General features: G+C 38.2%; 1 protein-coding gene across 1 annotated transcript in view; it reads right to left on the bottom strand.

Moving 5' to 3' along the window:
- SVEP1 (sushi, von Willebrand factor type A, EGF and pentraxin domain containing 1) overlaps window positions 1–16,102 on the bottom strand; it is a 125,453-nt gene that overhangs the window by 93,555 nt on the left and 15,796 nt on the right. The window contains exons 2-3 of the mRNA XM_042829491.1: window positions 10,525–10,780; window positions 9,207–9,383 (exon numbers count right to left, since the gene is read on the bottom strand). Of these exons, the coding sequence (XP_042685425.1) occupies window positions 9,207–9,383; window positions 10,525–10,780 (433 nt within the window). The remainder of the gene's footprint in view (window positions 1–9,206; window positions 9,384–10,524; window positions 10,781–16,102) is intronic.

Raw genomic sequence — 16,102 nt, 5'->3', positions numbered from 1 at the left:
CAGAAGAAATCAATTTCCTGTTTGATGAAACTGATGTGTGTTAATGCTTTCTCCTTTCCAAAAGAACCCACCACACCATTCCATACAGCCTGCATCGATTCTGGGAAGTTGGGCCACCTGCAGTAGATTTAAGGGTGACAGAAGAAAACAAGGCTGCTTACAGTACAGATGATTAAACTGTTCCCACCCATCCTGACTGCTGAGTATCTGACAGATTAATCCTACAGTGTGCCTGCAGCCTACCTTGCCCTAATCCCGCTCCATGCTGAATGGGTTTTAACTCCCTTTTCATCATGGTCTTCTTTGCAGCACGCTCTCCTTGCTGCTCACTGCCTTTGTTGGAGTGTGATGTACTTCTGGGCTGCAACGGCTGAAGAAACATTGAATGGGCAAAATGGGAAGAAGTCCAAAGCATAGTTCCAGAAGACAGATTACAGAAGAGGTAAGAGGAAAGCCATCCTGTCCCTCCTTGCTACTGCATTTCATCTCTTACAGGGATGCTAGTCAGAGAAAAGGTAGTAGTAGAAATGGCTGTATCACCTTTTGACTGAGTGATGAATGAACTGTGTACAATTCATCCAATTTCAGATGCAGAGACACAGTGACTGATTTCGTCACATTATGAGCTATGCTCCAGTCCGGTTAAGTCAATCAGCTTTGATAAGGCTTTGAGAGCAACCTGATGACATTAGGAATTCCAACACCTTGTCACAAATTCACAGGCATAAAAAACAGGGGCTAAAGCTTATGTGTTAACTATAGCACAAACTAAGCCCTGGGAATGTTTTAAGTACTTAAAGCTGGGAGACACTAGGGACAAAATAGGTAATCAAATTCTAAGTCTCTTAATCCCTCTCCTCATTTCAGCAGTGAACAATCTTTTCTGTGTACTGCCACCTTCCTTTATCCTTTCTGTGCTCTTTCAGGAATTTTCATTTTTTCTTCTCTGAGATACAAGCTACTTAAAGGCTCACAGAACACTGAAGTAGCTGCTTTCCACCTGCAAGACTGGCACAAGCTCAGCAATATGTGTGCATGCATTTGTGTCTATGAAAACATCTTGGCCATGTGATTCTGAAAAGGTGTTTAAGGCAAGATGACAGCATGCAATCTCTATGGGTAACAGAATAATGTGGCAATAAAAATCTTTTTATTATTTCAATAAGTGCCTGGCATGGTGCAAGTCCCAACTCTGCTTAAAGGGGATTCTCAAATCTACAAGATCAACTAAAGGCTTATTGAAGGCCTATGCTAGAATTGTATGTGCCTAAACTGTGTCAAAATGGGGAGGCTGATGAATTTTTCAGGCAAGGTTAGTCAACACAAAGTTTGTGAACCATCATTTAACCTAGGACTGCACAGCTGGAAAAGGATGTTTTTGATCATAAAAATTCCAGCTGTGTAAAGTCATACTGGAGATAAGACAGCCTGCTTTTTATCATGCCTATGGACCGAGGGCCATGTGCAGGCTTAAGGTGAAGGCTTTCACAATCATTTCACAAAAGGCTGAAACTACCTGTACAGTATTTACACTTGCAGCCCTTGTTATAATGGCCACCTGCAACTTCTATACTGGGGCCAGAGGACAGCTTGGGTACCTCAGAAGCAGCCTAAGTCAGGTCAGCACAGAAAGCTGGACTTCCTTTCTATGTCAGTGTCTATTTCTATTCGGAGCATGGCTTCTGCTCTTCTCAAGCCTCCAGATGGCAGCTTTTTCTCCTCTAATTGCACATATGAACTTTGGCCAGAGGCTTTATTTGTCTGACATTCCAAGGTGACCTGGAAAAGCCATTTCCAAGAGAAGAGAAAAGAAGGGTAAATGGTGTGTCACTTCCCAATTTTCTCTCACGTCTATTTCAGAAACAGGTCTGTACTTAAACAAAAGAAAGTCTATTCTGGCACTGAAACTTTTTTTCTAAAGCCTCAGACAACAAATACTGGGACAGGATGATAGATTTTTAATACTGCGTGCAAACTTAAAAATTACACCTGTTTTTTTCTGGTCTGTGGAGGGTCTTCAGCTTTACCCCACAAGAAACTATGCTGGCGTACAGAGAAAAATTTACAGTTTGTGGGTTTTTGTTATTTTTACAGTTTTGTTTCCCTGCTACAGTTCAGTTTGAAATGCAAAGGAAACAAGCTACATGGTGTTGAATTATACAAATTCTTTACCAATGAAACACCACTGTCTATGCTAGCTATTGTGTTACTTAACCATTTAACTTCTGTAAAGCCAAATGTATATAAATTGGTACACAAGGCCTGGAGAAGAGAAAATGAGGCATTCAGTCCTTAGAAGGACTTGATCCAAACTTCATTAACATTACTGGTAATACTCCTATTCACTTCCATGATCTTATAAAATCTCTGAATTTGGCTATAAAACATCAGTAGCTGCACGTTATTTTTTTCACTGAGAAAGCTTGTAGCAAACTGATCAATAAAAGCTCTATTTTTACAGTTGTGCAAGCAAAGTCCTTGGTAAGATGTTAACATTCTCACATTTCCGCAAAGGTTTAAAAAGCCCAGTGTCTGACTTAAAGAGTTTTTTTTTTCTGAAGGACTGAAGATGGATTAAAATTGCAGTTTGGAAATGATGAGGCTCACATATCTTAAAAACAAGAGCAATCCTAATCCTAACCCTAACCCTTCATCAAAATAAAGGTAAAGCCCAAGCAAGTATTATCTGCCCCATCTCAGCTGCGGATAGTTAGATCCCTAATGAAAGAAATAAAACCTCAACCTCACCATTTTGTCCCTACTTTTATTTATACACTTTCTTACTTAAAAAAAAAAAAAGCTTTGCTACTGTTTCTTTTCAAATGCATAAGGAAAGCAGATGAGAGGTTTTATATTGCTATAAGAAACGCTTCAGTAATTGAGCAAACCTGCTATCACTTCATCTGCACTGTGCTTTAAAAACTTTTCTGAATTGCTCTGCAAGTACAAGTCTACAAGGCCTTGAGAAGTAAACTCAGAAAAAGAAGCTTCCTCTACCAGAAATGTCCCACCTTCATCAAGCAGGTTGTGCAGGGTGCATACAAACTAGCTGGTGCTGGAAATCACTTAAAATGCAAGCGGAACTGCACTACCATGTTAGAACTTTCCATCTTCATCAATTCCTACAAAAAGAAACACCTCCTGATATCAGGATTTTACTGTCATTATGACTTCAACTTAACAAACCAGAGAGAATATCTCTCTGTTGTGTACTCCATTTTGTGAGATCTTAAAATGTCCACATTTTATTTACTTTGCTTCCTACCATTACAAGCAGGAGAATCCGTATTTCAAACACCAAAAGCAAAGCAAAAAGTAATGAATAATGTGCTGCAGGAGCCAAATTTTTGAGAAGGTAGATTTCAGTGTAAAAAACCCAGAAGAAGAAAACTACGTGCTTCCAGAAGTGTTTATTTCCCAAACAACATATATATTAAGGCGATTTTTTTATCCTTTATGTAAATAACAATTATGAATGTTTTTACATTCATTCATGTGGTCTTACACATTTTTCAAAGAAAACTGACTTACTAAACTTCCACACCATTACTTATAGCACTTGTTTCTTCATCCACCTTTCTTATCCACTTACGTTTTAGCATACACACGACACAACCAAATCCAAAACATTTCTCCTGTACTTACCCATCACAGCCTTATGATACCTTCACTAGGAAAAAAAACTCATTTACATTTACTTTGAACTTATCCATCATGATGTTATGCTAAAACTGTAATTCACAAGGAGTCAAACAAGTTTTATAAGAAAAAATGTACAGAATGACAGTGACGAATGGTTTTGCCAGTATTAATTAAACTTCAATTTACTGTTACTTAGTCATCAGTGTTTTGCATCTTTTCCTTGGTTTAGGTTGCTGCTTTCTTGTTTTCTCTTCTCCTTTTGTGACAGCCAGTCATTTTAACACAGTATATTCACAATAGATCCTCTGTATATTTTAAAAGGCAAAAAGCCACTGAGGAGACTATAACAGAAGGCTCCACTGGGAGAATCATTTTTTTAAATGAATAAATTACAAGTAAAAGACTAACATACAAGGAGGTATCCTATCTCCCAAGGGTGACAGAAAGGGCATCATAATTGCGATGCAGTAATTAAAGGAGTGTATCCCTAGTAGACAGCTGTTACACTTGGAGAAAAGACTCTTCATGCAAGCTGTTCTGTTTCTAGATGTCTCACGCCAATTCTTTCCATACTGTCCAGATTTTGTAAACATTAATTAATGCTTCATTAGACATGTATGTCTCAACTTCCTTACCCAGCTCTAATCCCAGTGTTCCCAGTTTACTGAATCTAAAACATTTACTTGCTTTTTTTTGCTTTTTTTGCGTATCAAGATTTGCATTGGCATTTTCCATAATGAGACATTCCTTCTTCAGTACGTCAGTTCTTACTGCAGGTCTCAGCAGAAGCCTTCTTTCAGTGAGAGCCTAAGCTAGAACTGAAGAGAATTTTTTCTGACTTACAAATTAAAAACAAAAGGAGAGGAAAAGAACCAGAACAAAATCTTACCCTGTTTTAAGATGTAGATTCAATGTATGTGCGAATGAAATGGTACTGCCTTATGAGACATAAAAAGCTAAATTCTAAGACCCAGAAAATTTACAGTTTTGTGAACCAAGTCAACCTTTCGAATTCAACAGGCATATCCAGCCTGATATTTTAATGTAGCTACAGATATATTCTATCCTCTCTTCTTCACACTCCAACTCCCTTTTTTCTTACACTCTGTCAATCATCAAGCAATATCTTAGAGTCTTACTTGTCATTCTCCCCCAGGTCCCATGATAGTCACACATTTAAGTGTGTCTGTTGTACATATGTACATGTGTTGTGATGTTGAGTGCAGATGTCTAATGGCTTGGAAATATCCTGTAATCTTAAAGAAAGTTTCCAAATACAGCATGACTAATTCAAAACTGTTGACAAAACTTCATCCAGCCAGGATCTCCTACCGAGTAGCTAAAGAAACACTTCTCAAAACGTGGTATGGAGACCCAGCTTTCAAGCAGGTAGAAGTGCCTGTGAAACAGAAGGATGCATTATATCTGAACATTCTATAACTAGAATAGGCCATTCTAGTCACCGGTCGAATCGCACATCTTCCTGTCTCATTAAGTAAAGCACTGCTGGTAATATATCAAACTGTTTTTTTGTTTTGTTTTGTTTAACTTAAAAAGCTGTACAACACATAATCATCAGATTTTGCGTTGCATTTTCAAAAGAAAAAAAATCCTGGACATCTCATGGAGAAAAAAGCTCAGAAGAAAATTGGGTCTAAAATCCAAGAAACCATAAAACCCAAAATATAATCCCCTATCCCCTGCCTTGCCAGAATTACGTTCCTTCAAAATTTTCACTCTTTTCAGAGTTGGTGTTCATATGACTTCACATTCCACTGGAAAGGCTCCTCACAGATCTAACTGATGCACTGTTATGAAAGCAAAACTGCAGGCCTGGTGGCTATGCAGATGATAACTGATACTGCTACATACTCATAAAAACTGCAAAGCTTTGACAGCATTTATACACACAATGAAATTCTACAATTCAATAACCATACACAAGTAGCAGACCAAAAATAAACTAAAGATGAAACAGCTAGCATAGACTGTAAGTACTTCAATTAATTGTTCTGCCCTGCCAACTGTACGTTGTCTTCATGTATACACTGTGTTGCAAAAATTGTGTCCATGTGTTTGATTGAAAGAAACCTTCCCTGATAACTGTGGTTCTAATTAGGAGGTAAAAGATGAGATAAGCATCATGGGTTTTAGTTCCCCCCTCATAACTCTACAAGTTAATACAAAATAAAAAATGGGGAAAAAAAGCTGTGAAAAGATATTTTACTTACCTTTCTACAACAATGAAGAGCGAGATCTGGACATTTGATTTAGCTTCCCATGGAAAAAGTAGTTGCCTTTAACAGCTCACCTTTTTATTCATAGAATGGGAAAACACACCTTAGACAGTGAAAGCCATGGATTTATTTTTGCTGACCTCAGTATCTTTGTTTGGCTGTATCTAGTTTGAAACTTAACATTTGTAATGAAGGAAAGAGAAAAAAAGGCTTAATGAATAAAAGTTTTTTTATACACTCTACAATAACTGGGACTGGTTATGTTACTGCCCCTACTCTTCCTCTGCCTCCCTTCTTTTCTCCTAATTGTCACAGACATCTCTGGCTGTATGAGGCTCCTCATGTGTGCCAAAAGGCTTTTGTCTTTTTTCTTATAAAGCAGAGAAGAGTTGGTCTGTTCTGCTTTTTGTGGCACATTATCAACAATATTACAAAGAACAGGAGGGATATACTGAAGCCAATTTCTGCTCTTCAGCACATAACAAGTGGTACCTCTTTTACTGTATGGAAGATTTCTAGAGGATATTCTCAAGTAATTAGGAAAGTCAATTTAGAAACTGTACATGATTTGTACAGTTATCTTGGTGTCTCACATTTAAAACCATAAATAACTACAAAATGTCAAGAGGCACAAGCACAAGGGCACAGAGAAAAGAACATTAAAAAATAACCAAAATACCAAAATGAACAGACTGCAGAAGAACAATTTCCTATTTAAAAATCATTACTGCATTAAGTACCCATAGGCTAGTACGGTACCTGCATGATTAACCCAACAGAAGCTAAATCTGTTCAATTACAATACACACTGTCAATGTAAACTCTCACATTCTATAATGAAGAAAAGTTAAGAGACATTAAGATTCCTTGTCCCTTACAAATCCATAGCAATCCTCAGCTGGGAAATGTTAAAAAAAAAAAAAAAAATAGGTTGGAACCTTTTTCAGAACAGAAGATTTCAAAACACGTTCTTTTCCCTTTAAAGAACACATTGCTTTTTGTTTCTGCCACAAATATGAGTTGTACTCAGCTCTGGTGAGGCTGCATCTCAAATACTGTGTTAAGTTTAGGGCCCCTTACTATAAGAAAGACACCAAGGCCTGAGAGTGTGTCCAGAGAAAATCCATGAAGCTGGTGAGGGGTCTGGAGCACAGGTCTTATGAGGAACAGCCAAGGGACCCAGGATCTGAGAAGATGCTCAGGGGAGAATTATTGCACTCTACAACTTGAAGAGAGATTGTAGCAAGGTAGGGTTTGGCCTCTTAGACAACAGGGAGAAGATGAAGGGGAATGATTGCACCAGGGAAAATTCAGGTTGCATGTAAGGAAAAAATTCTCTGAAAGAATGGTCGCACACTAGAAGGAAGAGGCTGCCCAAGGAAGTGGTTGAGTCACTGTCCCTGGAAGTGTTCAAGAAGTGTGTAGATGTGATACTAAGGAACATGGTTAAGTGGGCAACATTGGTGGTAAGTGGACAAAAGGACTAGATGAACTTAGAGGTCTTTTCTACCCTCGATGATTCTGTGATTCTATGATTCCAGCTGAATTGAGCAAACACATTTAAAAGAACAGGCTTGAACAATTAGGTCAAATTCCCCATAAACTATATGGATGCATCTTTCATTGCTTTCACATATAGAGCACATGGCTGCAACTATCTGTTTATTTATAGTGTATCCAATATCAACTCCTTTTTAAAACTCACTTCACAAAAACTGATGATTATGTCAAAGTGAAACGTTTCTCTGCAGTAGTCAAATACTCAGTCAAAGAAGTTAGACCTCAACATTTTTGATGACACTCAAAAGATAAGCTTAAATGATCACAAGTTCCTTCCACATGGGAAAAGTAGCATTAACTCTAAAATGTTAGTCTCCCTACCTTCAGGAATAGCTCAAAACAATCTTTAATAATACAAGCCATTGATAGAGACAGAAATACTGAGTTTATTTTGTTCAGGTTACTAGGGCATTCAAACCAAGGTGAAAGAAATAGACTAGTATTCCAGAAGAAAAATGAAGATGAAAATTCAATTTTATTTTAAAAAATTGAGTAACGTCTGGAAATAAATAAAATGCAGTACTGTATCTTTACTAAGAGCTAAGTGAGGACACAAGGAAGCTCTGCCACTGACATGAAATGCCATTCTGATCCAATGTCTCAGTGACCCTACTACATCACCTTGCAAGCAAAATCTTATCAAGTCCTGTATATTTACTTCTCTTTTAATACAATTAAAGGAAAGATGCTGCAAAGGCACAAGGTAAATTATCCGAAGATGTGATAATCAACAAACAGTATACCATAACTGATAAACTTCCCAATGCAAACACTGTAGTATCTCATTTATTTCTTGGACTGGTGGCAGACAATACCTTTGTGCTTAGGTATAATCTTGGTTCCCCCACTATGTTTATCTATATTCTTACTAAACAAAGACATCCAGTATACGCTTAGCTGAAACACTACACTGAAGACCAGTGGCTCAGCTTTCCAATGCATTCCCCTGGAAATTGTGTCAATTAATTAAAAAAAAAAACAACCCAAAGGCTAAAGTCCCCTGTCTAGTAATACAGCCTTTCGTTTTTGCTTTGAACAACTTCACAGGGATTTCAGAGAGCCAGACTTCTATGTTTTTTGCCTCCAAGTTTTTACTCTAAAATGCAACAAAGAGCTTATCAACTGCAAGTTTACATCAACTGTAGACTTTGAATAAATATTATTAAGAGGACTGTTCCAAAAGCAGTAACAAGAACAATCTTAGCATTAGTGACCAAAATGCCTTCTTCCTCTTTAGTAAATTAGTTTTAAGAGAATTAAAAGATGTTTAATAGACTGTAGTATTCCCTAAGGATTTATTCTGCAAAGATCCGCATAGTCAGGCCCTCTCCAAATAAGAAATACCTAAGCAATTTCAGAAAGTAATCAGTAAAACTCATGCCTGAAAATACCAGAAGCTCTTAAATGCAGCAGATACAATCTCAGACTCAGTGAATCTGAAGTCACAAACTTCTGCTTTAAGGGGTTTTATAACTTCTGTTTTAAGGGGTTTTTCATTTTAAGGGGTGTTATACTGTGTCAGAACATTTGCATCTCTTTTGTTCTCTGTGCATCTCTTTTACCTGCTGCTCAGGGGAAACAGTGGTTGAGTTTGATAACTACAACTCTTCTATATCTTTAGCCAGAAGCAGTTACCCAAAAGCCACAAATGCATTCTGACTCAGGTTCATAGTTGTAACTCCAAAAAAAACGCAGATCTCCCTAGCCTGGATTAGCCAAGTAACCAGGGCACAGAGAGAAACCCAAGAACAGAGACACAAAACTCACCCGTGCATTCATGCTGTAGTCCTTTCCCATAGTATCCTTTTTCACAAATGCACTCAAACTGGCCAGTGTGAGTGCCACATTTACAGCTTGCCATGATGTCACAGCAGTTCTCATTCGCCTCACAGAGATATGAACAGTGTGATATATCTTCTTGGATATAACTACCAGAGGGCAGGTCTGAAACAATATCAATTTATTAATTAAAAAGTCCAATCTCAAATCCCCTAAAAGTATCATATTATGTAACTAGCATAATGTTTCTGCAAAAGTTCTAAGCTCTAGTGATGGTAGCATGAAATATACCATTGCACAATATAAGAAAAACTTGTTCCTACTATGGAAAAATATCCACTAAAATCAATGGTGCATAGTCTCAAGTTTTCTCACTTGGCCTGGCTTGGTTCTAACACTGTCAGAAGACAGTCTTGCTCCATACAGAAGCTGCTGAGACAGCTTCTCCTGAGTTTGGTGGGTGCTCTCACTGGCATAAGGAGAGTATTTAGTCATGGAATGTACAACTTGTTGGTCATATAAAAAAGAATAAATCTTTCCTTTCGCGCATCCACAAAAAACAATTTAACTGGAACAAACAGAACTGCAGTAAAGCACACTACTAATGTAAAACTAGCATTCTATTTAGAAGTAAATATAACAAATAAATACAGCAGCTAGTACGATGCATGTACTATGTCTTATTCAAGCAGCACCGGCTTTTATGAAAGGTCTACTTGTGTTCTCACTTGCTAAACTTCTGTTTTTCATAAAGGCTTTTTCAGAATAAAGTAGATCAAAAAAGGATAAAAGTCCAGTTCAAATTTGCTTTCCATCTCTTGCTCTTTCCAGTGTTATTGACCATGTAAGGCCATAAAAACAGATCGTATTTACCTTTATACATAGGAATCTAAATGTTTTTCTCAACAAGCAAGCTTTCATTGGTGTGTAAAACATCAAAACTGGAAAGCTAATGGTAAGGTATGCACTGAGGGTGTCTTTTTGACAACTGTGTAGCTAACTACAAGGTTAATCTAGTCAAACAAAAGTCCGACTAGGCCAAGACCATAATCTCTTTGTCCTTGGACAATATAAAGAGAAAGATGGAAGTATAGATATACCAGTGAAGAGAGTTTAGGTCACATTTCATAGATAACGAGTTAGTTAAATTAATAGTTCATCATTTTGCCTGAGGAATGAGCATCTTTACTTGAAAGTCAGAGGAAAAAAAGAAGAAATTTATACTACATGAAATGCAGTTACCAGACAGTACTGGAGATCGTTATATTTAGCTCTATGTTCTCTGTAAGACTTCTGAAGTCAATACCTTCATGAAGAGCCCTGCGTGCCAGAGCTTCAAACTCGGTAAAACTGTGAAGGAGGTAACAATGATCTTCTTTTGGATGGGAAGCCATGTCATTCAGTTCTCGGATATTCCCCTGCCATATCCCAAAGGTGAAGATCTCCACTCCAAATTCACGCAAGGATGCTGCAATTGGTCTTGGGTCTCCACCATTGGAATATCCATCAGTAATGAGAAATATCACCTTTGTGGAATTCCCACGAGCATGTCGCAGTATTTGCTAAAAGAGAAAATGAAATGACACACCTCAGGAAAGTGTTAGCAGCCACTGATTTGAATACTGCTTTCCTAACAATTCAGCTCCTTTCATTTAGCTTGCACAGCTAGTTTAAATCTTTGCAGACTACTCGTTATATCAAAGAAAAATCATCTACATACAGTACTGTGGTTAGACAGTGTTAAACACTGACTAAGACTTCAGATGGACAGTCTGCCCTACCACAACTGTGAAATCATGACAATCTGAAATGAGATACTTTGACATCAATTGGTCAAGTCAACCATGCATCAGACAAAACCAAACCTGAACAGTCTTTTAGCAACGTGGTTCGGTCTGAAGTTTGAATGGATATATTGAGAATCTAGTGTGAGACTCTGAGGACAAAAGTTCAGATGCTACCAACCATCTCAGTGCCACGGGTGTGACATGAATGCACATCAGCTGGCAAGCTGGTAAATGTCTTTCTGTTCCAACACATGAAAACCATTTGGTTCCAAGCTTGCTAGTTTTACCACACAGGGAAGTGAAAAATCCATCAAACCATACCATGAAAGTATGCTGCAAATGGTGGCAAACCCACTCTCATGATTGCAGTTTCCAGTATGTGGACTATGGACAAATCCTTTACAGCTTGTAAGGGATAAATAAGGGAAACAATTTTGATTTCAATAAGGGTTATTTCACTCAAAAAAAGCCACCAGTATATTAGAAAAAGATGTAGGGATCAACTTATCAACATTAGTAAAAGAATTGGTCAAAAGCATATATACACATACATACCTATATAGAGAGATATTCACATATACACTTATCTATCTCTATATATAGATACACACACATAGATATATATGTATATATATGTGTATCTCCCTCTCTCCCTCTCTCTCTCTCTACATACATATATATACGTATATATATATAGTCTCTATACGTACTCTACTCTACATGTAGAGAGACTATATATATATGTGTATATGTATATGTAGAGAGAGGGAGAGAGATGCACATATATATGTATATATATACATGTATATATATATATACATATATATATATATATACACACACATACATATATATACACATATATATGTATCTTGGAAATATTCTTACACACAACAGCAACTTTTCACATGAATAACCTGTCAGCTTCCACTGGAAATTTTGTCTCTCTACATACTCCTTCCCACCTTCCCTCTACCATTTCTTTTTTTAAAAACTGAAATTCAGTCTGAATTTCTGGAAGACAAATAGTGTCTGTATCATTCTCTTCTTATACAAAGCAGATAGAAGAAGCTGATTTACACCCAGTAAGCCCACAAGCAATTTAACAGTGTAGATACATCAACAGATAACATGTCAAAGAGAGTGTGCATATACATACATGGGTAAGAAGGAAAAGGCACTGAAACCAAAGTGATACCAATAGGAACAACAGTCCTGAAAAATAAGGTGCCTTGGATATCTGATGTAGAATGCAAAAATACACCTATACCTGATGAGGCTTCATAAGCCTACCTCTATGAAGAGAAGTTTCAGAAACAGACAAGAACATCAGACTGGCTAGAAACATGTTCTCAAGTCACTGCCACGCTAACAAATTACAAATAAAAAGGAAATAATTTATTATATCTACTTCAAAGAATGACAAGGTGGGTTGCTTCCATAAAGGCACCTTCAGCATGCCCCTTAAGGCACAGAGTCCCCACTCAGCAAAACTGTACTGGGAAACTTCAGCCTGCAGTAACTGTGATTTTACTGATAAAAACCAAAACCTGTAAAATGACAATAATCACTGGAGTTTCTTACGGCATCATATATTCAGCAGTGGAATATTAAACTAAAGGTTAAGAAGATAACCTGTTAAAGAAAGAGAGACAAACGTGACTACGAAAGCCTTCAGTTTTTTGTTCTGTGCAAAGTGCTTTCACCTAAAAGTCCAAAATCCTTGCATCTGTACCTGCCACAATGGTGACAGCTTTTCCATTGGTGCTATATTTTTGTTTTGCCTTCTAGCATGAGGTAACAAATATGATCTGATATATTTTCAAGGCATCTTATGTTTGATCCACTAAACTCTAGGGTCCACTTCTGATTTATTGCTAATCTTTCCTCAGCAAGCACTTAAGATTGTTGGCTATTTTAACCCCAGCAAAACTGTCTACACTTGCTCCTGCTGCTCAATTCATCCTTCCAGTCTGAGACTGCACTAATGGTAATTACTCTTCTATTGTATTTATTTTTTGACAACAGGCAGCGCACCTTCAAAAACATTATGCCAATGTGCTGTGAACCAGAAATCACCCAATGGAATTACCAGTCTTGTAGTCACCCACAGACTTTCAGAGAGTAAGTAAATACGGGATCATCACCGATCTCTCCTTGCTGAATGTCTGTGGCCATAAAGCAAGTGATTCTGAAGGCACATTTTCTCCTTTTTCTGTGAACATGAATTTATGGAAGAAAGATTTTCAGATTGGTAGCATTTGTATTACTGTTTTATTTCAGTAAGACTGCACCATGCTATAGTGAAACACATGACATATGACAGACCTTCCAGTGATACTGATTGTAGATTCCAAAAATCATGTCATCATATATGACGAGTAGTAAGTGTATTTAAGCAACTCTTACAAATTCCAAAAGCCGGCATGAACCAGAGTTAGGATTCATAACAAATTCTGAAAGTGAGACTTATAAAATTAAACCTGTCTGGATTTTAGATCACAAGCTACGCCAGTCCAAACAACCTGCTGAGATTTTCCAACCTTATTCACTAAGCCCGGCTAAATTTAGAACAACTTGATTTTGATTTGGCAATTCCTTGATTTCAGGTGGATTTCAAAAACAGGATAACAACGTGCACCATAAGTCAAAGCAGAAACCATTGGCGCTGTGGTCTGAAACACTGCCAAGAAAATGCTGCAGCTGGGCTGGATTCTACTACTGGCGGTATGTAAAACCTAGGAGGAATGAAACCAAATTCACTTGCAGACAAAATCCTTTGCAAACCAGATCCTCTGTTCACCCTATTGTTTAAGTCATAATTGGAAAATCAGAATAAAGTAAAAAGCCAGAATGAAAAGAATTGGGAAGACAAAGATGGAGGAAAAGACAATATGAAGATAAATAGTAAGAAAAAATATAAATGCCTCATTTCAAAATGTGTTTTAATGTAGATGCTCTAAAATAAGCAGAATTGTAAGTTGAGAATGTTGTGTGGTTTGTGAGTTAACAAATATAATTAACTTTTTTACTATTAACTGTGCTATTTTAAACCTGAATGTAAGCAATTTACGCTTCTATCAATCTTTTAACGATTCAGGCTGAAATTTTCCACCCAGGATGTTTGTCTCAAGTAAAATGTTTGTTTCAGTAAAAATGGCTTTTATTTCTGAAAACATGATGAGGAAAAACATATGTTCCAACTGCATTTCCTTGTTTTTTGCAACTGTAGTGCCTCTGAGCTGAATTAATTTTCAATCTGCAAGTCACTTGATAAAAAGGAGGCTTCTACCAGACCATGGAAAAAAAAGCAAATCAAAACACTCCATAATCTGAAACTGGTGGACAGAGTTAAAAAATACAACTTTCAGAGAGTTAAGGGACATTCTGGAGACTGCCAGTGCAATTCTTGGAAGACCCACTTGCAAGCATCTTGTTCTAGCAGAATATCATTTCAACTCACGATTATGTTGGAACACGTATCAAAGGGGAAAAAAGCTTCATTTTTGTAGAATCACAGAATGGCCTCTGTTGAAAAGGACCACAATGCTCATCCAGTTTCAACCCCCCTGCTGTGTGCAGGGTCACCAACCAGCAGACCAGGCTGCCCAGAGCCACATCCAGCCTGGCCTTGAATGCCTGCAGGGATGGGGCATCCACAGCCTCCTTGGGCAACCTATTCCAGTGCCTCACCACCCTCTGAGTGAAAAACTTCCTCCTAATACCTAACCTGAGCCTCCTGTCTCAGTTCAAAACCATTCCCTCTTGTCCTGTCATGATCCACCAAAGGAAACAACCCCTCCTGTTTATACGCTCCTTTGAAGTATACTGGAAAGCCACAATTAGGTATCCCCGGAGACCTAATTCTCCTCTTCTCCAAGCTAAACAATCCCAGTTCCCTCAACCTTCCCTCACAGGAAGGTGCTCCAGCCCTCTGATCATCTTAGTGGCCCTCCTCTAGATCCATTCCAAGAGCTCTGCATCTTTCTTGTACTGAGAGCCCCAGATCTGGACGCAGTGCTGCAGATGGAGCCTCACAAGATCTGCAGAGGGGGACAACCACCTTCCTCTCCTTGCTGGCCACCCTGTTTTTAATGCAGTCCGGAACACAGTTGGCCTTCCAGGCTGAAAGCACACAGTGCTGGCTGCTCTCAAGGAGAACTTCTCCCAGTTTGTATAAACACCTGGGATTGCCCTGGCCTAAGTGCAAGCACCTTGCGCTTGGCCTTGTTGAACAGGAACTTGTTTTGGCAGGACCTGTCTTTGCAATTTCATCAATGCTTTTTCAGCACTGTTTCCCTCTGTGCATAGGACTAAAGTGCATGAACTCTGCATATGTAATTAGCGGACAGCATTACACATGGCATTCTTTTTTCACCAAGTCATGCTCATAATAGATAGCAACCAAATCTCCATACTTTTCACAAATTCAGTGACATGTCAGCATGGCCAGTAAACAAGCTAGCTGCTGAACTAGTATTTTAGACAAAGCAACACACACCTCAGAAAGGACTATTTAATTTTTTTTTATCAGAAAATTAACAAGAATCTCTGTTCCACGAAACTAGGACCTCCAGAACGTGCTGTGAAAAATATACAAATGCTCTGTGTCTTTCCAAGAGACCAAGAAATGTTCCCTGGCTGTAGGTCCCATGAGCAACAGCCTACAAAAGCCCCCTTGAAAAAATGAAAGTTATTAAATGGGTAGTATTGGGAAAATATTTTTGTTGAGAGAAAAACGCTCTTTAGCTATATGGGTCTGGGATATGGGAAGAAATCAATAGCTATTCTGCTCTTTACATCTGAAAGGGCAACTCCTTCTCTGGGACAGCAGTGCTGTCAAAGGCAACCACAAGTAGAGCTGATAGGCAAGGGGGAGTGAAGCCGTTCTGCTGGTACCTGAGCTACTCAAACATGTAGGCACCAACAGATGTAAGCAGAGGATCCAAAAGCAGGAACTGACAGACAGATAGGATTGCTACACATTGACCCTAGAAATCAAATCAAGGCCATTGAACAGCTTGGCCCTCAACTGCTGCAGCTGTAACTCCAGACATGTAATCCCTGCTGTACAACAGAGTAGAGGAAAAGAACAAG

The sequence above is a fragment of the Centrocercus urophasianus genome, unplaced genomic scaffold (genome assembly GCF_019232065.1).
Source record: "Centrocercus urophasianus isolate 14NV4802_14NV808 unplaced genomic scaffold, USGS_Curo_1.0 seq_31, whole genome shotgun sequence".
NCBI lineage: Eukaryota > Metazoa > Chordata > Aves > Galliformes > Phasianidae > Centrocercus > Centrocercus urophasianus.
The sequence above is the reverse complement of the archived record's forward strand: the minus strand, read 5'-3'. Positions and strand labels throughout refer to the sequence as shown.